The 23,929-nt window shown below is 39.5% G+C and overlaps 2 protein-coding genes across 6 annotated transcripts; both read right to left on the bottom strand.

Moving 5' to 3' along the window:
- Positions 1-1,264: 1,264 nt before the first annotated feature.
- LOC113326863 (uncharacterized mitochondrial protein AtMg00810-like) lies at positions 1,265-2,642 on the bottom strand. Its single transcript, XM_026574534.1, has 2 exons — positions 2,544-2,642; positions 1,265-2,434 (listed from the first exon to the last, which is right to left on the bottom strand). The coding sequence occupies exons 1-2, from the start codon at positions 2,640-2,642 to the stop codon at positions 1,265-1,267; spliced, it is 1,269 nt and encodes a 422-aa protein (XP_026430319.1).
- Positions 2,643-3,352: 710 nt separating this feature from the next.
- LOC113326150 (temperature-sensitive sn-2 acyl-lipid omega-3 desaturase (ferredoxin), chloroplastic-like) lies at positions 3,353-6,740 on the bottom strand. 5 transcript variants are annotated; one of them, XR_003348341.1, is made up of 9 exons: positions 6,532-6,740; positions 6,096-6,203; positions 5,425-5,506; positions 5,245-5,325; positions 4,919-5,057; positions 4,782-4,806; positions 3,948-4,016; positions 3,730-3,805; positions 3,353-3,622 (listed from the first exon to the last, which is right to left on the bottom strand). XR_003348341.1 is itself a non-coding variant. In XM_026573930.1 (7 exons), exons 2-7 carry the CDS (start codon positions 6,131-6,133, stop codon positions 3,502-3,504), a joined length of 537 nt encoding a protein of 178 aa, XP_026429715.1. In that variant the 5' UTR covers positions 6,134-6,203; positions 6,532-6,739; the 3' UTR covers positions 3,353-3,501. The 5 variants fall into 5 exon arrangements, 1 of the variants encoding a protein (XP_026429715.1); XR_003348339.1 differs by having other exon boundaries at positions 3,948-4,806; XR_003348340.1 differs by lacking the exon at positions 3,948-4,016 and having other exon boundaries at positions 4,782-5,057.
- Positions 6,741-23,929: the final 17,189 nt, after the last annotated feature.

A 23,929-nucleotide genomic window follows, 5' to 3' on the forward strand; every position in this document is an offset into this window, starting at 1 on the left:
GAAAGTGTATTGGAGTTTGTCCATACAGATTGCTAAGCGAAATATTGGGTGTGGTTGTTGTACCCCCGCTTTTTCAGTATGTTTCTGAGGTTACAATCGGTTGATACCAATGACAACATAAACCGATTCTGAGTTGGTGTTCTTCAAAAAATTTCAAAATTTTAATTTTTTTTAAGTTCATATGATTCATTAACAAAAATTAATTTCACATCTAACACGTTATTTTACCATTAATCACCCTAATGAACACTAATTAATCTGGGATAAATTAGCCAATTGAAAAAATAGTTGGTTAAGGGGTTTTTAGAAATTACTTCTTAGCGACCCTATTTTTTCATGTTGTTATAGGCCCCAATTAAATGGCATAGTCCCCACTTTAACCAGGTTCTAAATATTAATAGCCATGTCCAGTGAATGGTATAAGGGTGTTTTAGAAATAAGTAGGTTATTAGGTTACTCCTAAATAATTAAATTTACAAAAATACCTTTTTGACTAAATTATAAACCTAGTTTCTTTTATAGAACAAAAATTGAAAAAGTTTAAGAATAAGGAGTTGATTTCTCAAACCCACCTCCTTATACAAATACCCCAACACCTTGTTCTTTTTCTTAAGTTTGATTGAAAAATTGAGTTTGAGTTGATAAAAAGTAGATTTTTTTTTTTGTAGTTACATGCCAAATTCAACTTATAAATGTATCCAAAACCCTAGATGAACCCACTTTCGTATTTCATTATGTTGTTACAAAGTCCAGCTCGGCTGATAATTTAATCCAAAAACGATAGATGAACTTTATTTTATAAAGAACAACAACAATAGTTAAATTTGGATGTCCTGTTTTTTCAAATCTAATGACACGATATAATTGTTGTTCACTATATATTTAGCAGTGATGAAGACTTTGTTATTTATAGAGAAGATTACAATAAATTTACAATGAAGAATAACTTCAATGTAGGAAATAAATATGTAATTACATCAATCATTCTCAATTACTCTTAATTACAAATTATACTAATTAATATGAAATAAGGAAGGAAAATAACGTAAAATCTAAATAAGGAAGCATATCAATACTTGATTGATGTGCTTTGACCCAATATTTCCAATACTCCCCCTCAAGTTGGCGTGGGAGAAGGACGGTCGACCACACCCAACTTGGAAGTTAGTCGACGATGTACTTCAGCTTCTAGAGGCTTCGTGAAAATGTCGGTGCGTTGATCAATGGAGCGAACATAGCTAGGTGCGATCAATTTTGATATTATTTATTTTTGGATGAAGTGGAAATCCAATTCAATATGTTTAGTTCGTTCATGGAAGACTGGATTTTCGGCAATGTGGATTGCAGCTTGATTGTCACAAAAAATAGAAATTGGTTCTGAATGAGGTATATCAAGACCATTTAGGATATAATTTAACCATTGAACTTCACATGTAAGTGTGGCAAGAGCACGATATTCCGCTTCTGCAGAAGAGCGGGAAACTGTTGCTTGTTTCTTGGTTTTCCAAGAAATTGGACTACCACCAAGCATGGTAATATAGCATGTGGTGGATCTTCTGGTTGTTGGGCATCCAACCCAATCAGAGTCGCAATATCCACTTAGATGAAGAGTACTGCTAAATGATAGAAAATGGCCTTTTCCAATAGTACTTTTTAGATAACGAAGAATGCGATTTGCGGCATCCATGTGAGCTATGTGAGGATTACTCATAAATTGACTCAAAGTATTAACATCATATGTGATATCTGGTTTTGTTACGGTAAGATATAATAGTCGACCAATGAGGCGATGGAAGACAGTTGGATCAGACATAGGTTGACCATCATCGGGTTTTCGCTGAAGTTGTTGCTCCATAGGGAAATCAGAAGTGCGAGCACCTGTCAAGCCCGCGTCTTTTAAGATATCAAGAATATACTTTCGTTGGCATAAAAATATACCTTGCTTTGAATGAGATACTTCAATTCCTAGAAAATATTGAAGTTTACCAAGATCTTTAATCGAAAACAATTTTTCCAAATAAGTTTTAAGTTTGGAAATTGATGTTTCATTATTGCCGGTAATGATGATATCATCCACATAAATGAGTACACAAAGAGAAATTAAACCCTTTTTATATATAAAAAGGCTATAATCAGCAGTGGATTGAGTGAAACCCTTTTGTATAAAGGTGTTTAAGAATTTTGAAAACCATAGTCGAGAAGCTTGTTTAAGGCCATTCATTTTGTTCAATTTGCAAACGGAATTCTTCCCCTTACGAGAAAATCCGGGTGGTAATTTCATATAGATTTCTTCTTCAAGATCACCTTGTAGAAAAGCATTATTTACGTCTAATTGGTGAAGTGGCCATCCTTTTACGGACGCAACCGAGAGAAGAAGACGAACAGTTACAAGTTTTGCAACCTCTTTTTCTCTCACAGCTCGGTATGACAGAACCTTCTTGGCATTTAAAAGTTACATCATTATTTGGGATTTGAACTTCCAAAGTTGAAGGAGAACGTGGATTTGAATTTGATATGGGCGGAGAATTCCCATCAATACTTACGTCCAAGTGGGAAGGACTTGGAGTGTACAGGTAATGCTTGTACATCAGATCCGAAAGCCTTTGGCAACTAATTTTTCTGGGAAGTTGGGCAGTTCCCATCAATACTTACGCCCAGAAAGCCTTTGTCGAAGTATATAGGAACTACTAGTTTCCTTTGACTAGTTCCGAAAACATGAGAAAAGGCTCCTAAAATCCGGCAACTGCCCAGAAAAATTAGTTGCCAAAGGCTTTCGGAACTAGTCAAAGGAAACTAGTAGTTCCTATATACTTCGGCAACAAGTTGATCGCAACTATTGTTTTTATTAGTTTCTGAATTGTTTAGCAACGAACATGTGCCAACAACATGAGATACGCTAGTAGCCTAACGCTTCCGGAACTAGGCACACACAACTGCTAGTTCCTGTACACTTTGGCAACATGTTAATGGCAACTCCAGTTTTCATTAGTTTCCAGAATCTTTAGCAAAAAATGTAGGCCAATTACATAAAATACGCTTGTAGCCTAATGCTTTCGGAACTAAGAAAAGGCAAATGCTAGAACTTCTAGTTCCTGAATACTCTGGCAACAGTTTAATCACAACTATTGTTTCCATTAGTTTATAAACACAAAACCAAGTAGATTAGTATGTTGTGACTTGAACTCTGGCATTGTCGGCTTAAAGTCTAAGTCAACAACCATCCTTAACAAGGTTCCAGATTTGTAAGCTTTGTGGAGTCTTTTTAACTATCAGATCACTCTTTCACTGACCTTTAACTTGATGAATTACGGAAGAAGTGGTGCAAATTGCTATCACAAATGCACAATATAAATGAATACTTAAAACTCAAATAGATAAGAAACTTAACTAGTGCTTACTTGAAGAATACATGATACCTGAACAATGAGTTCATACAGATGTTAACAATTGTTTTATAAATAACACAACTTCAAATTAACAAATGTCAGACCCAAGAGAATGTTAACATCCAGCAATTTGTCTTAAAAAAATTTCATCAAAAGCTTTTCTTAATGAACCACCTACTGGCTTAAGCTTGTTGCGGAAGTACCTCTTACATTTAGAGTTTGACAAAAAGGAACACCTACGGCAAAAGATCACAACAAACTCATTACCCAGTGCACCATACAGGAGAGTGCAACATAAAAACAAAACAAGTAAAAATTAATTGTGTGCACATAAATAGAGTACCTGAGAATCGCTCCTGATAAATCTAATACCCCTACCAGGGTAGATCTTTGCACCACTGAATCGACAAAGTTCAGTCCTAAAACCAACAATTTCATAAAGACACTGAGCTTTCAAAACCTAAAACTCTTCATTCTGATTATAAAAATTCGGTATTCATTTCAAGGAATCACAATCTACATAGCAAATTATAAGAGTAAACACTTTTAAATCAAACCTACATATTTATACACGGATTAAGAACTTCCAAAGCAATTCTTTCACTGATACATGATTCATTTGAGATGCATCTAAGTAGGAAAAGGGATACGGTTATTAACATTGTCAAATTGAAGATAACCATTCACTTAGAATCAACTGAAACACAATTTCATTCAGCTCAAATTCACTGAAGCATTGAACATAAAAACATCTAACCAAGTATTTATAGTTTCCAAGGACTAACAATTTCATTGGGTACCACTAATTAAGACAGGGATCTTAGTACCTGCTAATGAATATGTTGGTGACGGAAGATTAAGAAAAGGGGTTAGATTAAGAAAATGAATTGCTGATTAACAAAACCCATATCTTATTTTGCTGAGAATGAAAAAGAAACTTAGTTGAGATCTATAGGGAGGATAAGAGAACATCCATTTTCATAAAGCTGGAAAACCAGGGCAGCTACCATGACTTCAGAGAGTGAATCTACTGTAAAAGCGTACAAAAACTAGAGAATGATTCAGACAGTCAATATTTTTGATTGAGTCGCTATGAACATAAATCACACAAACATAAAAACTAATTCACCTCTATTAACAAAATCCACTTCACAGAACCACAATTACCCAATTAAATCAAAATCCAAAACAAAACTTAAAAAGCACCTACACAACAGTGATGAAATGAGAAATGTTATGGTTGTCCATACACTCCACTTTTTCTAACAACTTCCTTCATAAGAGCTAAAAAGATGAAGAAGTCAAAACATATGATGTTCTATGAGACATCTACAAACATAATAGTGTCTAATGACAATGCAGCAAATCTACTTGGTACTAGATGTTAATACTTACCAAATACATGTTTAGATGCCTTGGTCTGCAAAAACAGATTTAACAGCCATTAAGCAAAAGCCTCTTGAGGGTTAGCACACTTTCTTTAGTCATTCAAAAATGTAAAAGATGGGATGGGCAAGTAGATGGGTACTCACTGTTTCTACCAAATGATAATGTGAAATCTGGGTGGAATAGATGATGGATAACGTGAGTTCCAATGTCGTGATGAATGTTGTTAATCCACCCATAATCACAATCAACTTTTGTGAGCCCTCCACTTAGATAACTACATTCCTGTTGCATACCAGTAATTTGAACAATTTAGTTTCTTCTGTTTGGGTCTATAGTGGTTTGAGAACAAAATTGCAGCTAAGCATGTTTAATTTTTCCTGGGTATGAAGAAATCAGATTATGTTTCCTAGTTCCTGAACATTAAGAGGATAAAAAATTCAGAATGGGTCTAATCGAAACCGATTCTCACCTCCCCTCTGTGCCGACGAAGCTTTTGCTCGTGGCAGCGGTGATGCAAGTAGGTAACCATATCCAACCACATTACAAAGATCTGCATTTGCAATTGAACGTTTAGTAAGAACATTTTACATGATTCAAAATTTAAACAAGATAAACAAATTCAACAAGAACAAAGAACTAGTGAATTCACCCAATATGGTATCACGTATGACATGAGGACTCGGATTGGACCTACTATACGAGAACACACTACAAGTGATGCAGCCATTGACCTACAACAAAGCCATTGTCAATTTTTCAGTCTCAGTAGAGATCAATTTAAAAACTAAAACATAGGGTGAATGCAAAACCTGAACTCACAGTCTCACCTCTAGTCATCTTACTTCAACTGTAAGAGTGACATTTAGATTAATTGAACATAGATAACTGAACAATTATCTCAACAACAATTGAGAAGAAAACACTCTCACCAAAAAGCACTTTCAAGTTAAGAACCATGAAAATCTTAAAATCCCCAACAAATTCCAGATTCAAAGAATAACCCCCAATTTATCTTAAATCCCTGAAGTCTTAATAAATTTAGTTAAGAAAACCCTTGAATCTTACAAGAAAGTTAGATCCAGTCAAATCCCAATCAAACGGAAATGTTAACTGAAAGCTACGACAATTGAATCTAAATCAGTGCGACAATATGTTTCTTAAAAACCAATTATTCAACCTACACACTGTATGGTGCAAAATTGAAAGCTAGCTTATAGTACCCTAACCAGCAAACAGATAATATGAATCCATCGTATACAAATTCAAAATTTTAGCAACCTATGCAAGTCAAATTAATGAGAGAAACTGATCAAGATTTACCTCATAAAAGGCATGACCAACACAGGCCTGTGGGGCATATATAATCAAACATTGATGAAGCTACCAGAAATTTGTCACATCAAAGCCTTTTCCAGCTTTGCTGGAAACCTGATAGTAGACAAACAAAGAGCATACGGATCAGTAAAATTGAGAAAGCAAAATTACTCCTTCAGCTAAATCGAAGAGAAGGGCAGAGATTGATATGAGAGTTATCTCTAAACTCTGAATCACTTTATATATAGTTTTAGAGAGTGTTAAGGGAATTAGGTTTAAAAATCTTCTGTTTCAACAATAACATGAAAATCTGAACCAAAATCACAACCCACACCCATAAATCAACAACCAAATAAAGGGTTCTATTCAACAATCGATTAAAGAAAAATATTACTGAAAATCGAAATCAAAGTTATAAGATAAAATTACAGTAGAAAGATACCTTTTGTCCTAACTTCGGGTGAAATCCTTCGATTTGCTAGTTTAAGCAACTTTTTCATCTGATCGAAGTAAAAGAGAAAACACCGGAAATTGAGAGAAAGAATATGGGAACCGGAGGAAGTAGTAGTTGAGAAGAGAGGAATCAAACCAGGAAATGGTGACTAGGGGTATTTGGATAATTGGATTTCGGGGAACTTTGAAGATGAAAAGGAGGAGAAGAAATAGTGGTACGGAGTGACCTATGTTTCACCCAGCGTATTATTTGGTGTGGCTGGACTATAAGATTGGACTACCTCACTGCCATCGATCGAAGCCACGTATCACCATCATAAAGATCCAAAGTTTGAGACTTAAGGATCTTATGGTTAGAAACCAGCTGCTAAAACCATCGTTTGTAGTTCCGCTTGTACGGAAAAACTCACACCAATTACCAAATCCAATTTTTCGCAGTAAAAAAATACCGCCCAAGGAAAATTGTGGCGGCAAGTTTACAAACTTAAGAGGGAAAAATTACCGCTAAATGAAAAATTATGGCGGAAAGCTTATATCTGAGTTGGAAATCCATGTGATAGACAATATGGATTCCTATTGGTCGGAAAAATAACATACGGATCTAATTACAAAGTTTTGCAAAATGATGATTGCTCGGTCCAAATACATTATGATCATTTTTACAACTTTTTTTTGCAGCGTTACCTAAATTCCTGATATATAAGGTTTCTCCGTTAAGGGTTGTTTATGGCGTGTAATTACTGAAGCATGTATTGGTTAATCTGATTTCTGCAAATTCATTTGTATTCGTAAATTGTTCGATCTCATCGGACATGCTTCGATATTTAAATAAGATAATTCCAAAAAAAAATAAAAATTATTCGACTCTAATATTTGTTTCATCTCATTGATACCAGAGTCAATTCGGGACCAATGGAAAATTTTGGCTCACGAATGAGATTCCAGGCTCAATAAAAAGTCTGGCAGATGGTAGATTTTTATTCATAATTGCAGATTTTATGGTTTATGATGCAAATTTTGGATCACTAGACGAATTTTGTGTCACACCATGGAAAATGTAGTGAAGAAAATGAAAATTGACAAAAAAAGGGATTAACTGGAAATTTGGGGAAGTGGAAATTTGGAAACTAATACAAAACATGGGCGATTACAACAAAGATTCTTCCAATTTCATAATTTGTTCCATCTTATTTAACATGCTCGGATTCGTCCAATTTCGTAATTTGAAAATATATTTAGATATTTGCATCAATTGATTCCAAGAAAGATATTACATTTTTGTTACAACTTTGTGTGACCGTGATTGATTATGTCCTTTAAATTACTTAGCAATTCCTAATATCAAAAAATTAATGAAACTCGTCCGGTTTATCCGAGGTGATCATCAATTTCTAGTCTCAATAAGAAATTAACAATCATTCCATTCAAAAAACGAGTTGGAAGTGCTAACTTGTAACGCGACATTGACAATATAATTTTAAGATATTAATTTTTCAACGAATAATATCGGGTGAGAATCTGAAGTCGAGAGATATATGTGGAATTGCTTGGAAACCGCGTAGCGATTAACCGAGTTGAAATTAGTCGAGGAAATGGATGGATTATCGATGGAAACGAGTAATATCAAGAGATATTGCGTAAGCTTGGTGGATAACAAGTAAAATGAGTGTGGCCGATAGACACTCGGTGAAATAGGTGGATATGCGGAGAAACCAATGAAATGAGAGTGTAATTTAGTTAGGCGTCTCTATAATTCGTTGAAATATTCAGCCAACTCAAGAATTCCTTTAATCTCATTGGATATGATTAGATATGTATATAAATCAATTCCAAGACAAGATTATACGACTCTATAATCTGTTCAATCTCACTATATGTGCATAGAAATTTACATAAGTCGATTTCAAGAAAAAGATTTACAGAACTTTATTATTTAAAATATCTATCATACAATATGAAAAGAAAGAGAAAAACTATCTTTCTTTATGTTGTTCTCTTATCCTCTCATCCTTGTATATGTTCTCCCTTAACCTCACTCAGAAAATCTAAAAATGAGAAATAAGGGCATAACTCAACATTATTTTTTTCCCTGTCTAAACTCATCAAACTAATAACGAAACTTAGACCGCTAAGAAAGACAAGAAAATGGATTCAGTGTATGGCTTAGACCACTAAAGTGCACTCACATATGTATCCCCCTGAGTGAGTTCGCTCAATGTTGACTATCACTATTGAAATCCGTGTGGAAATGAGTGAGCTCGACCAACGTTGTATAGGTCTGATAGATAATCGGTGAAACCGATAAGATACGGATATTTACCTCACTCCATAATCTGTATAAATATTTACTTAACTCCAGAATTCGTTCGATCTCATAGGATATATTTATTAATTTAGCTAACACGCAAGATACAATAGGTGGATGTAGCTAACATGTGAAATTGAATAATGTCGAAAAATACTGGATGCACTTGATGGAGATCGATATTTTCAGGATCTCCATATGAATCTCGATAAGAATTAAGTCATTTATGGTGGGTTTGTTTGCAGAATTCACGTTTCCTGGAATTTATAATCCCATGGGATTACAAATTCTGGGATACATGTAAATCCCTTGTGCGTTTGGTTACCCAGTTATAATTCTAAGGATTTATAGAGTTTTATTGTTTTAAAGTCTTTGTACCGTTTGGTATTACCCCTCAAATCTTAAAATTGCATATATATGGGTTTTAGAGTTAAAAAAATAGTGTGTCCACAAATACCTTGATAAGTTTCCCAGCAAATCTTAGGGGGAGGGGTCGGACTCCATATGGAGGAATTGATGGAAAACTGATTCCCGTAAGAAATGTGATTCCAAGGATTCGAGCAACCAAATGTACCGAGGAAAACGTAATTCCACCAAATCTCCTGGACCCATAAATTCCACCTTTAAATTCTACATCCAAACCCACCATTATATTATTCAGTCTCGATACTCTTTTCTTTTTATTCCTTTTTCATCGAATTCATTTTCCTTCCCATACATTATTCAGAATTTCGACGAGTCAAAGATCGATAACAATTTTCGAGTTCATTTTTTTTTTCCAAAATTCATTCTCAATTATCGGATTGTAGGTTACAATTGAGATTTTCGGTCTAACATGGATGATTTATTATTGTACCTTTACCCAATAATTTCACCGGTGAGCCACCGTGACATCGAAAGCTGCACCTTTTAAATAAAAGGGAAAAAAATCCTCAATTGTCCAAGCGAGGAAAGGTATACCGTATACCAAAGATCCTTTGATGTATTTACACGTGGTTGTAAAATAACCGTTGAATTTTCCTCGACCAATCAAATAGGCGTCGGAGCATGTGTAATCATACAACGTGCTACACCGTATGACCCCCTTAGATATATAATCACCCAATAACCCTAAGTTCTTCGCTATCTATCCCATTTCTGCGCCGCTTTCTCACCTCTCTTCATCTTCTCTTCTCTTCGTATTTCTTCTACTCCTCTCTCTTGAGATTCGTTGAGAGTACTAGTTCAAGTGAAGAAAACAAAGGAGATTTAAGGGCCTGTTGTGAAATTATTGGAGCAATTTCGTTTTGTTTTCAAAACCCTAAATCCACAAAATTGGAAGGAGTTTAAGGATGTACAAGATAGTACACCTCCACCAAAGCTAAGTCCCGTATACTGGTTGTCTTTTGATTGATTTTGATGGGTTAAGTCCCATTTACTGGTTGTCATTTGATTGATTCTAATTGATTAAATAGTGTCACTAACTTATTTAATTTGGTTGGAATTTCTTGATTTGTAGATAACAAAATGAAGCCTGAGGTAAAGCGCTCTGAATCAATTGGTAAAGTTGTGGATTCCCTGTAAATCTTGCATCTCTTCACTGTGTATGTTTAGGATCCTTATTTTTTCATGAGTTACGGTTTTGAAGATTTACTCTAATTAGATTTATGTGAATTTTAAAAAATTTATATGTACATTGTATGATCTGATAGCTTGTTTGTAGATTCCAAATTTTGTTCGCTTATTTTCTTTTGTTCCGTTAGCTCAAAATTATGATAGTGTTATTGTAAATGAAATTGAATCTTGTCTATTCACTCCCATGTAATGCTAGTTAGTCATTGAATCTTAAATTTATTAAAAATCTTTAGTTTGTGTATGTTGATTTTCTTAGGTATATCATTTAAGTGTTGATTACTATTCATGTGTAGAAACCAATACTATCCCTCCCCGTAATACACTATTTGGTATTGTTTTAGTTCATGTTGTTCTTGATTGTTATTATTTGTGTGTATCATTTAGGTTTTGTTTGAAATTTTTCTACGTTTTACTTTAAACTAGTATCAGCTGGTGTTTTCCACGTTTTGCTTTAAACTAGTATCAGCTGGTGTTGGTTTCCATATACTAGTAGTATCTCTTTTAATCACCATTATTAGGTTCATAATAAGCTTTATAGACTCATGTGCTTCTTTATTCATCATATTAGCCTCGCAATAATTGAAGAGTGATTCTTAACTGACCGAGGGAAAAACAACGGAAAAAAACCCGCCTCTCACAGTTTTCCATAACTTGCGGGTCCCATTGGGCCCTACCCCCTGAAGTAAGCAGGGCCCGCATATTCTGTGTCTGTCGGTTTTCTCATGGGTTTTTTTCCTCGGTTCGTTTAGATTTTTGATAATTGAAATGGTTCTTGCATGATTTTGGTAGCCTTAATTGTTGTTTTCAAATTTGAGTTGACAGGAAGTTAAATGAGCAATGAACAAGTTTAATTGTAATACTTCCATGCATTTTTCATGAAGTTCATTTTAAGTATGTTCTTAAGTTGAGGTGTTCATGCCTTCAATAATCTAACCAGAGTGTTTTTAAGGTGAAGGCGTTCAATTTCACTTGTTGGTTTTTGACTAAAATATAGTTGAACTATTCTTTTTCTTGTAGGCTTGTAGCTTATCCTGTGTTTTGTATCTTGCTGCATAGAGAACTTGTTGTCATGTAAATTTGAATGTGCTATTCTGTCATACACATAGTTGTGTGTCGATGTATAAAAAAATTGGCTCGTTGTCCTTCTGATTGTTTACTTGTAAAATGGTTCAAACTAGTAGTTCTTTGTTGACATATTACTAAAGGTCTATCCTGTTGTTTTAACTAGACAGGAGTCTTTGACCTAGAATATGTTGTAAACTGACGTTATATTATATGAACCCTCTAACTAGTCTGTGCGTTTGTGCAATTGTAGGTAACTGCCGTTTTTCTGGTGAACCAGTTTGAAGCTTCTCAGCTGTGTGCTATCCATGCTAAGCCTGTGATAATTAGTAAGTTGGAACTCTGATATGAAGGATTTCTTTTATTGGTAGCTATCAATAATGACATCAGTGAGAATTATTATTATTTTTGAATGCTCTATGTTGTTCATTTTACATTTTGCACCATTTTTTGGGGGCAGAGCTACAACCAGGCTAGACCTGGATTAAGCCACCCCTAAAAGCCCAAAGTTCCCTTTTTTCCATTACCTATTTAGTGATGAGGCGATACAACAAGCCTAAATTATAGGCTTAAGCCAGGCGTCTACCAAAGGTTAATCCTAAAATCCCCTCATACACTAAATTTCTAGCTTCGAAAAATGATAACCTTTAGCATTTAAATTTGTCTCGTAATCACCTTTGGTAAAATTTATTCAATAACCATAATCTAATTTAATCTTTGAAAGTATTCATTGGATACTACCATTTCATCTGATCCTCTTTTTTATGTGGCTTTTGTGTTGCAGTGCATCTCTTAGAAATGACCATTTGTTCCAGCTGACCAAGGAGGGTCATTGTACCATCATATTGTAATGTGTTGTATTTTTTCTCTTCTGTCTTTGTTGTAACTGAAATAATTAATGAATAAAAGATTACTTTCTTAATTCATTTTTGTATTCAGCTTTATTGGTGGCATTAATGTTTGGTTTATGGTCCAAAGACTCCGGGCACCGCAACCTATAAAATTTGCATTGGTTTAAACTTTTGACTGAATGAACATCATTATCTGTGACATTTATTTAATATTAATTAAATTTGCGTTGGTCTAGACGTTTGACCACTGAACATTTATTTGTCAAACGTAATTAATCATGCACCTTGGAAAGTGTTCATTGGTCAAACTTTTGCAGTGTCCAAAGTAATTAATCTTGCACCTTGGAAAAAGCACCTTTTTACGAGGTGCACAAAATAATTAATCCAGCACTTGGAAATAACACCTTGAAAATAGAAGCAGTTATTGCTGAAATTTTAGGCAGTGTCGGGCAACTACAAAAAGTTATTCGCGGATATATAGGGAAACTGATATAATGTTTGGCAACTACACGTGATATTAACTTTCAATTTGAAGGCAACCAAAAATATGTTGCTGCCGATCTTATTAGTTGTTAAATGATTTGGGAATTAACTACTAACTACCAATCTTAGTTGCTGAACAATTTGGTAAGCATCTGCCAACTACAACTTACTTGCTTTAATCTATTGCAATTATGAAATATGGATATTTGGATACTACGAATTAATTGCCAAAAATGTTCGCAACAGGATATAAATTTATTTGCCATAATGTTTGGAAAGTAGCTGACAACTACAAAAATTTAGTTGTTATAATGTTTGGCAAGTAACTAACAATTACAAAAACTAGTGGGCCTAAACTATAGCATTTATAAAATAACGTATTTGGCTACTAAAACTTAAGTTGCCAAAGTTACACATAGCAACTAGGCTTTTTTAGTAGTTACCTTTACATTTGGAAACAACCCATACGGCAACTTAAACTCCGCAACTACCATTAGTTGCCTTTCTGTTTTGCAACTAAAACGTCATCTTAGGCAACTAAACTAGTTTGGTTGCCAATGCTCAGTTTTTTTGTAGTGGTACTAAATCTTAAACAGGAGTACTTGCTGTTGAGCATAGAAAATAGAGGCCATCTTTGGTTTTACCCCGACCAATTTCCAATTTTGTCAAAGGGTCCTGAAACACACAATGCGACTGATTAAAAATCACATCACATTTGAGAGAGGCTGTTAATTGAGATATAGACAGCAAGTTGAACTTAAATGACGGTACATCAAAAACATCTCGAATTTGAAAAGTGGGAGAGAAAATCACGGTACCGATATGAGAAACAAGGTGATTTTCACCATTAGGCAGCTACACATATATATCTAGAGGAGCTTTTCGACGCACCAGTGTCAATTGTGAACACGTAAATCACGTAGGCATCTATATGTTCACAAACAATATTCAAACTCTAGGTACCAACTCGTGCTGATAATACAATGGCATTGATTCCTTGGCTCAAAACCTTCGGGTTTATCATAGCCTCATCTAAGAATACTGCGAGTGGCGTTTGTGCAAGGGGAGATAAAGAAAACGAAGCATAAAAGTAAAACTCATGAAGCGTTAGACAAAAATAAAGTGCTGAAGTGTAAATGAGACCGGGATTTACGTGGTTCAGCACTAAGGCCTACATCCACGGGGTTGTTGTTTCACTATGTACTTGATGGTTACAAAGATAGTCGAGTGACTTTGTAGTTTACATTGGTCTATCTATTGTAAAGGACTAACTTACACTTGCAATTTTTTCTCTCTCTCTCCTTCCCCTCTTTTTCCGATCCCTTCACTCTTGGTGGAGAGGGGGTATTTATAGGGTTAGAGTGTGGGACCCATCTCTGAAGGCCGTTGGAACCTTATCTTCTTGTGTTTTGTGTCCATCACGCAGGGGTCTTCGTTCGTAACTTCATCACGCAGAGTCATCCTCGTTCGTTCCACGGGTTGATCGACACGTATGCTGCTCAGAGTGTTTAATGCGGGTAGTTGAGGCGCCTGCTCGTGTCAGGCAAGTGTTCTCTGCCTCTGTCGCGTCTATGTCAGTACATCTTCTCTCCATCGTTGATCTTGGATTCTTTTGGGGATGAGATAAAGTAACTCTTTGGGAGTTATTTGGTGCTCCGCAGTACAGCGTGTTACCGGAACATCCTTTAACTTCTGCCCTTAGATTTGCTCGGGAAACGATCCAACGTCGGCGGGATGAGCATCTTGGTTGTGGGCACATGTCATCATGCTTTGATGACTTTGTCCGCATGCTCTCCACGTATGTTCCTATATACACGTGTTTGATGATGAAATATGTGCACACAATTTGCCCCTTTTCTTCGGGCTTGAGTGTTTAGCGGGAGCATTGAAGAAAATAGTCGTTACATATTCTTCCTCTCTCCTAATAACTTCTCCTAGATACTTTGGCATGTTTCTTTATTCGTGCATTAATTGCTCATTTAATGGTCACGTTTCCCATTCCTCTCTTAACTTCCTCCTCTTTCTTTCGAGTATATTAAGGAAGAGAGAAAAATTAATTTCATTCTCTCCGTCTTCATTCCTTGCTCTTCATTCCTTGTTCTTCAGCCCTTAAATTCTCTGTCAGTCTTCATTTAAATTCTCTGTCAGTCTTCATTCTTCAGTCCTTAAATTCTCTCCGCCTTAGCATTAATCACACTTGCCTCCTCTTTATTTCTGATTTGTTCTTTCTGCTGCTGTTTTTGCTGGTAAGTTTTTTCTTTTCTTTGTTTCCACTGTTTTACGCTATGTTGATTTGTAAATTTTCTGCTACTGTTGTCCCTTGTTTGTGATGAAGAACTTCTTTTAATGCTTGCATGCTAGTTTGCCCCTGTTCTTCGTCTTAAATCAAGGAGGCCACTGTTTTGCTTGAGCCTTTCAGGGTAGTGATTTAGGGAGTTTCGAGCATGTATGCTAATTTTAGGGTTTCTGCGTTATCGTGTGTGGATTGCTATTTATGTGGATTTTTTGATCTTATGGTGTCCTTATGTTTGTTTTTGACTTGTTTATGATTAATCTTTTCGCAGCCATGTCTGACCGTCCGCGGCTTCCTTATCAGACTCCTGGTTCTGGTCTATCGAGATCTCCTCCGCGTAGAGAGTCTCAAGATGATGTTCGTAGAAATCGAGTTTCTTCTGGGGAGAAGGCCTCATCTTCTAGGGAAGAGGTTCCTTCGACAAATCCTTCTGGGTCTCGAAGAGTTGTCGATCGCGCGGTGTCTCGTCCTCGTGATGATATTAGGAGTACGCAGCCACCGACCCGTGCTGTCGCTTTTGATGTTCCTCCACTACGTTCTGTAGAGCCCGAGGGTCATCTGCCACCCCCTCCTATAAGTTCTTTTAAAGGGAAGAATACTAAAGGTAGTGTTCCGAGGGCTGAGTCTTCAAAAAATCCTTCTTTGAAGAGAAAGGCTTCCGAGGCTTTCATTGGTTCATCCGGTCCCGCCGAGGAGGATGAGGCTGCCCCATTGATACGCAGCGTTTCGGTCAGCAAGAAAAAAGTAACGTTCAAGCATATTGATCTCGAAATATTCAAGGAAAAGCATGAGCTTCAAGCCTTCGAGGTTCGTTTCTATGCCCCTGAGGATGATATTACTTATGAGCTTATCTCAAGGTATGAGTTCGATGAATTTCATTTGTTGACTACGGTTGGAGCGTTCGAAGCTGGTCTTATGCTGCCGTTATACAAGTCAGGTGATTCCTTCTACTATGATGTGCTTGCTAGTCGTGAAGGCTCTTCCACCAATACTCACAGCCGTTCTGTATCGCAACTATCGGGGAATTATCTCCGCACTGAGGGAGTGCTATCTGCGGAGTAAGGGAGAGACGACAATGACTTGTTACGTTCCCAATCCCGCGGAGAAGGAATGGTATACTCCTGAGAATTTCAATAACTCCTTCGGTGATTACGTCAATAGTAGGAACCGTAAGCCGTGGAGTGTTAGCCTTCGGAATCTTGCTGCTCCTCGGGGCGAAATTCGTCTGTTAAATGAGGTCAGCGATGCCAAGCTGAAGTATGTTCCCGGCACGGAAGGGTCTAGTCAGCGGAAACTTTTTCCGGCACGCGAGAGGATCAAGCGCGACCATGACTACGAGTGGCACGCTACCGTTATCGAAGTTGTTGGTCCTTGGGCGTACGGTTGGATTCCCGGTCCACGCGGTTGGCGTCCTACTGAGAGTAGCAGGCCACGTGAATCTCCTCCTGCTCGTTATGGAGATTTCTGTCCCTGGCGTTTAAACTTCTCAGGTATGAATTTTCCTTATGCCCTTGACGTCGTTGAGGGAGACGAGGAGGAAGGTTCTGGTGCTATACTTCCACCGAGGAGTGCCTCGACTGCCCAGGTATGCGGTTTCTAGCTGCGCTTTTCCTTCTTTAGAAATTCAACTGTTCGGGGAAAAATAACTCTTTTTGTGGTGTTGGTTCAGGTGTCGAAGAAGAAAAAGATTAAGTCGAAGCAGTCTTCTACCATTGTGATGGGTGAGGCTGAGGCTCATGAAGAAGTTACCAGTCCGGTGAACGAAGAGTTTGCTGAGGATGAGGAGATTACAGATGGGGAGGAACGTACTGATACTTCCCCTCTCAATGTCGAAGAAGAGGTCCGTGCGGGTCATGATGGTGATGAAGGGAGAAACAACGCCGTGGTAGCTGATGGCGGTGTTAATGGTGATATTTCTGTCCCTGCTGGTGATGCCGCGGATACTCTCCCCACCCTTTCTCAAGAGTTTTCTTTTGACCGGATGTATTCCACAGGGGAGTTCTTCGACGATGCCCTCGATTTTCCTGAGGACTTCTCTCTACTTTCCCCCAATGACGATTGGGATGTGCTCGGGGTTGCTGATAACGAAGACGCTGCTGTTCAGGATGGTGGCGCGGAGGAGCATGGTGCGCATGTTGGTGCCGACATTTGTGCTGAAGGGGCCGTATCAGAAAAGGGGAAGTCGGTGATTGATTCGCCTGCCGCGGATCTTCCTCATTCGCCGACATCTGAGGGTGAGGACGCCATAATGGATTGGCTCAAGAAAAAGGATCTGCTATTTGTCCCTCATCCCGCCCCGGTTATTACTGGTGAAAAGGATTCTGATGCGTATACCCGTCGTATGATGGAAATGTCTTCCAAGGCGCGGGTATCTGAGGCCTGGGGAAGAAATTTGAGTGTTCCCGAAGCTACCCTTGTGTCTGAGCCTCCTTCTTCCGTTGCGGATATGATGGCCATAGCCGACGGGTATCAATATGGCTTTCCTCAGCAGCGTGTCTTGGAGGTAAATTTTCGTACATATTTCTTCGTGACGATCGAATTCTTCGGTAAAATAATGTTTGTCGTCTTGATGTGTAGATGATGAGGAGTGAGCATTGTAACCACGTGCTGTATCAGTTCTTCAAAGCGAAATCTCTGAAGCTCGAGGCTAAGCTTCGTCACAGAGAAAAGGAATTATCTGCGGCTGAGGTGGAAATTGAAGAGCTGAAGAAAAACCTCAAAGAGAAAGAAAAGCTGGGTGAAGCGGAGGCTGGTCTTCGTTCAGAGCTTGCAGTCGTTCGCGCCGAGTTAGAACAAACTCGCGGCCAAGTTTCAGCTTTCACAGGTTTGGCTCTTTTTCCTCTTTTTCCCTCGCAATGTGTCATAATTCCTTCATTACTTAGGGTGTTCTGTCTGAGTCTCCCCACGCTATCTTCAGTGGGTGGCATCCCCGAGCTGATATGGCTCCGCAATGAAAGGGCACGGCAGAAATCTCGTATCAAAGAGCTTGTTGAGAAAATTAAAAGCGAAGCCAAAAAGTGGGACGCTCGGGCTGAGGTATGGCGCGCAAGGCATGTTCAGATAGTTGATATGCAGAATCTGTATAACCATGACCGTGCTTTATTCAACGGTACACTGTTGTGGACACGTGAGAATTTGCGGGAATCCCATGAGCGTACTTCCTTGTTGGAGTCTAGGATACAACTTCTGGAAGAGGAATTACAAAAGGCTCGATCCCTCCCTTTTCCAGGAGTTAAGGATAGTGTGTGTGTCTTGCCAGAGAAAGGGACAATGCCCGTGCCGAAGCCGATGCTCTAAGCAAGGCCCTTGCCGCGTCCCGCGCTGAAGTAGCTCGTCAGGCTGAGTCTGAGAGAAATCTTGAAGTGTGTATGTACAGATTGAGCAAGGGGGTATCAGAGATAAACAAAGAGGTCGACCACCTTCGTCACATGGATTCGATGAAGCAGGTAGAATTAGATGCCAGTCAATTTACTCTCACCAACCTTCAACTAGATTATAAGAAATTATCCGCGGAATATGACCATCTTGATGAAGCGCGAGATGCGGTTGTTAATGAGTATGAAGAGGCTTCGGCTTGTGTCGAAGGTATAACTCTATTTCATCGAGTGTGATTGTGTCTTTACTGTGCTAACTCCCTTGTGTTGTCTTTTTCAGAGCTCGAGGGACAACTCCGCGTTGCAAATGAAAACTTAAAAAGGCTCAATCTTCCTTAACGCAGGAAGAACAGACTAATCATTTTAAGAGTTTGGCGGCGTCCCGCGAAGAGGCCGTTGGTGCAGCTTCTAAAGAAGTGAATCGTCTGTCTTCATTGTTATCCCAAGCCCAACAGCGGACGATAGTTATTAAGCACAAGGCTCGGTGTCAATTGGCTGAGGAGACAAACAAGATGCTGGAGAAGATTGAGCTTGGCCTTAAGACCGAGCATGGCCTTGTGAAAAGCTATCCACGTCGTCCAGTGCCTGCTTCCCTGCCTGGCTCTTCGGGACCCTCGTCTGGTGGGAGCGTCCCTTCAACTCTTCGGAACAATCCTGCTGATGTGGTGGCCTCTTCTAAGTAGAGACCGCACATCGTTATCCTTCCGTTGAGATTCCTTGTAAATTTTTGGTGAAAAGAGAATATTTTTGGTGTGTATTCCTTGTAAATTTTGGATGTGTATATTTACAATCCATGGCCTTGTCGCTTTTTTAACCAACCTTTATGAAATGGATCATTTTTTTGATATACCTGCAATATCAGTTTGTTGTTTTATTTTAGTCATTGTGATGAAAGACTCTAAAAATAAAGAGGATTTGAAGTGTTTGGGTGCGATCCCGAAGGGAGGTACCTTCGTGATCGGCTTGAGACCTGTCACCCCGCTGGCGAACCCTTGGCCAGAGGATTCCCAGACGGTGGGGGCCGAGGCAACGTTCTAGGATATGGGGTTAAAAAATTTACATACACCCATTCCGTCGACCCGTTGCCTTAAGATTGGTTGGGTATCTCTTTCTGCTGGGTGCCTTCCCCCTGGTCTTACACTTATGGACACTGACGGGGGAGCCCTGAGAGATTGTAGATTAACTACTTTCCCCAATATTGTCGATAGGTTTAGTTGATATATAGAAAGCTTGTTTGATTGATAGGTTGAGGCCTGCAATTCCTCGTCCAGAGATAGAAACATGTAGAGTGGTCACGCTCCCTTCTTCTTCTGGTACCCTTCACGCAGTTGCAAGGCTGCGTTGCCCCTATGGGAAGTATGGTTTGAGCCACTTAGCATTCCAAGGATGTCGGAGGACTTCGCCTTTCAGATTACGAAGGTAGTAGGAACCGCTTCCCGCAATATCGTGTATTATAAAAGGTCCTCCCCACGTAGGTGCTAACTTTCCCCATCTCTTCTCTCGTTGATACTGTGGGATTGTTCTCAACACATACTGCCCCTCTACAAAATTCCGAAGCTTTACCTTTTTGTTGTACTCCCTTGCAAGTCTTCGTTGGTAATTTTCCATCTTCTGCAATGCTGCTTCCCTTCTTTCTTCTAGGTCGTCCAATCTCTCTAACATCATGTCTGTTGTGAGATTTTTCTCCCACGCTTCGGTCTTTGTGGTTGGCATGAGTATCTCTGTAGGGATGACTGCTTCAGCTCCATAAGTGAGAAGAAACGGGGATTCCCCAGTGGCAGATCTTCGCGTTGTCCTGTATGCCCATAACACATTGTGTAACTGTTCACACCACCGCCCCTTATGTTCGTCTAATTGTTTTTTGAGGATAAGGGCGAGGGTCTTGTTGGTGGCTTCCGCTTGTCCGTTGCTTTGAGGGTATATAGGGGTGGATTTGTTCTTCCTTATTTTGAAAGCATCGAAGAGCATGTCTATGTTTTTCCCTTGTAATTGCTTACCATTATCGGATACGATTTCTGCTGGTATGCCGAACCTGCAGATGATGTTCTGGAATATGAAAGTAAACACATCCACGTCTCTGATCCTAGCTAAGGCTTTAGCTTCCACCCATTTACTGAAGTAGTCCGTGGCTACTATCAAAAATCGTCTTTTCCCTGATCCTTCGATGAAAGGCCCGACGATATCTATGCCCCATTTTGCGAATGGCCACGGGCTATCTACAGAATTTAACATTGTTGCTGGCGCGTGTATCTTTTTGGCGAAACGCTGACATTCTTCGCATCGTCGGGACATTCTTGCGGCATCCTGTATCATCGTGGGCCAGTAATATCCTTGCGTTTTGGCTTTGTCGGCTAGTGATCTCATACCGCTATGATTCCCTGCGTCCCCATAATGGATGTCATTTAGAATTCGGTGCCCCTCTTTTCGAGATAAGCAACGTAGTAACGGTCCGAGGAAGGATTTCTTGTACAGGACCCCATCCCGAAGATCATATCTTCCTGCTTTGGAGAGTATTTTCCTAGCCTGTTTATGGTCCGCGGGTAAACTTCCCTTTTCGAGAAACGCATGGATCACCGTTCTCCAATCATCTTCGTTGCTGAAGTCTTCGTCTTGATTTGCTCTTGACAGGATATCTTCTTCGTCGAAATCGTTATGGATGTCCTCTCCTACCTGGTCTTCGGTATTTTCTTCCACTGTATCTTGATTGGTAGCGAAGGAGAATTGAGGTGTAATCGAAGGCTCGTATACCCTTGTTATTTTAATAGCTTCGATGCTTTCGTCCTTCAGCATGGATGATATATATGCCAGGGCATCTGCGTGCCTGAGATCCCTTCTGCATAAGTGCCGGAACTTGATGTTCGGAATTTGTGACGCCAATGTTTGGACCAAGGCCATGTAAGCTGAGAGGGTGTCATCGTACACGTTGTACTCGAGCCCTATTTGCCGTATGACAAGCTGTGAATCACTTGTTAGTCTTACGTCGGCTACTCCCATCTCTATTATTATTCGGAGGGCATGTACGACTGCCTCGTATTCGACGATGTTGTTGGTATGCTCTTTGAATTCTAACCTGAGTGCCTGTACAATCCTTTCTCCGGTTGGGGTGGTGATGACAATGCCTATTCCTGCTCCTTCCTTATTTTTGGAACCGTCGACGAAGACTTCCCATTGTCTTTGACTCGAGGGTTCGAGGATATCCATTGGATCCTTGCTTTCTTCCTCGGCTTCTGGTATTCCCTTAATCTCATCGTCGTTGTCCAGGGGAAGGTCTGCTAAGAAATCCGCCAAAACTTGGGATTTTCGAGAATGTTGAATTTCATGAATGATGTTGAATTGGTCCAGGTGGGTGTTCCACTTGGCTATTCTGCCCACTTTTCCCCGCTTTTGAGGACTGCTTCCAGTGGTGCTTTGCATGGGACCCGGACGAAGTGAGTTAGGAAGTAGGTTCTCAGCTTTTGAGTAGCCCATACCAATGCTAGGATAAGCTGTTCGATCTTTGTGTAGTTCCTTTCCGCAGAATTGAGGGTCTTACTGACGTAATAGATAGGTTGTTCTATCTTCGTATTGGTTTTGACCAACACTGCGCTGACTGCGTCTTCGGTTGCTGCTATGTATAATGCCAAAACCTCATCAGGATCCGGCTTCTGCAGGATCGGAATCGAAGCTAGGTGTTCTTTGATTTTTTGGAAGGCTTCTTCGCATTCTGCGGTCCATTCAAACTTGCTCCCTTTTTTGAGAATATTGAAGAAATGTCTGCATTTGTCCGAAGATCGGGCAATAAATCTGCCCAAGGCTGCTATGGACCCATTGAGCTTCTGAACTTCTTTTAAATTCTTTGGGGATGGCATTTCTACTATGGCCTGAATCTTCACTGGGTCTACCTCGATGCCCCTTTTTGTTACCAAATACCCGAGGAATTTCCCTGAGGTGACACCGAAAGTACATTTCTCTGGATTTACTTTCATGCGGTGTTTCCTCATTGCTTCGAAGATGTCTCTCAGATCCTTGTGGTGATCTTTGCGCAGCTTGCTTTTGACGAGCATATCGTCAACGTAGACTTCTAAGGTGCTTCCAATCCATGGCCTGAAAATAGCATCGACCATTCTTTGGTATGTTGCCCCTGCGTTTCGAAGTCCGAAAGGCATTCTAGTGTAGCAATAAAGACCATGTGGTGTGTAGAACGCTGTGTGTGGCTGATCCTCTTCTGCCAGGGCCACTTGGTTGTAGCCAGAATGTCCATCCATGAATGACAGTTCTTCATATCCTTCTACTGCTTCTACCAGCTGGTCTATGCTTGGCAATGGATAGCTATCCTTTGGACATGCTTTGTTGAGGTTAGTGAAATCGATGCATATCCTAACCCCCCCATTTTTCTTAGGAACGACGACCATATTGGAGATCCACGTAGGGTACTTGACCTCCTTGATGAAACCTGCGTCTAGTAGTTTTCGAAGTTCTTTTTCCACTGCCTTATGATATTCCGGCGCGACTTTTCTTATTTTCTGTCTGAAAGGTGGCGTGCCTGGTTTGATGCGCAGCTCATGTTGGATTATTTTTGGGTCAATCCCAGGCATATCTCCTAATTTCCAGGCGAATACATCTGCGTATTCTTTAAGTAACTTGGTCAGGGAATCTTCTCTCTTTTCGTCCATTATGGTCCCTACTTTGATCATCTTCGGGTTTTCCTCCGTTCCTATGTTGATTTCTTTTACGGGCTCTACTGGCGTGAAAACCGGCTTCGGATCCCCGAGGACTGGGGCGTTCTTTAATTGCTACTTGGTATGTTTCTGTCCAGCGTTGGCTGCTGAAGTACTTGTCTCTGTGTTCCGGACATTATCATCTTTGGTCAAATCCCTTCCTGTAGTTTCCTTGAGGAACTGGTCTATGGCCTTCTCTTTCGCAGCTTCTTTATTTTTAAGTCTCGGGTTTTGTGTTGCTTTTCTTGTTCGTTGTTGATGCGATCCTGAGTGGCTTGGCACTCTCTTGCAGAGACCCGATCTCCCTTGATTTCCATTACTCCCTCAGGTGTAGGGAATCTGAGATATTGGTAGTACGTTGCCGCCACCCCCTTGAGTTTATGTAACCATTTTCGTCCAATGATGGCATTGTAGGGGGACGGGGCGTCCACTACGCTGAACCGTGTTTCTACTTTCATGGGTCCAGCGTCAACCTGCAACACGATGTCTCCCAAGGGCTTCGTGGGTGCTCCATTAAATCCGTAGATGGTGTAATAAGAGGTCATTAGCTGTTCTTCATGGAGCTTCATTCGTTTGAATGCATCGTAGAATAGAACGTTCACTGAGCTCCCCCCGTCTATGAGGATCTTTTTAAGGTTACATCCAGCCACGGGTAGTGTGAGGACCAAGGGGTCGTTATGGTCTTCCATATCTTCGTCGATATCTTCA

The sequence above is a fragment of the Papaver somniferum genome, unplaced genomic scaffold (genome assembly GCF_003573695.1).
Source record: "Papaver somniferum cultivar HN1 unplaced genomic scaffold, ASM357369v1 unplaced-scaffold_10, whole genome shotgun sequence".
In the NCBI taxonomy this organism is placed as follows: domain Eukaryota; kingdom Viridiplantae; phylum Streptophyta; class Magnoliopsida; order Ranunculales; family Papaveraceae; genus Papaver; species Papaver somniferum.

Bases quoted from the DNA above. Each gene is read 5' to 3' on its own strand.
- LOC113326863 (XM_026574534.1), bottom strand. From the start codon at position 2,642: ATGGGAACTGCCCAACTTCCCAGAAAAATTAGTTGCCAAAGGCTTTCG. The intron at 2,435-2,543 runs GTAAGTATTGAT...AATGCCAAGAAG, and splicing joins CAAGTCCTTCCCACTTGGAC to GTTCTGTCATACCGAGCTGT.
- LOC113326150 (XM_026573930.1), bottom strand. From the start codon at position 6,133: ATGCCCCACAGGCCTGTGTTGGTCATGCCTTTTATGAG. The intron at 5,507-6,095 runs GTAAATCTTGAT...GCTTTGTTGTAG, and splicing joins TTGGTCATGCCTTTTATGAG to GTCAATGGCTGCATCACTTG. The intron at 5,058-5,244 runs GTGAGAATCGGT...GGTATGCAACAG, and splicing joins TTCGTCGGCACAGAGGGGAG to GAATGTAGTTATCTAAGTGG.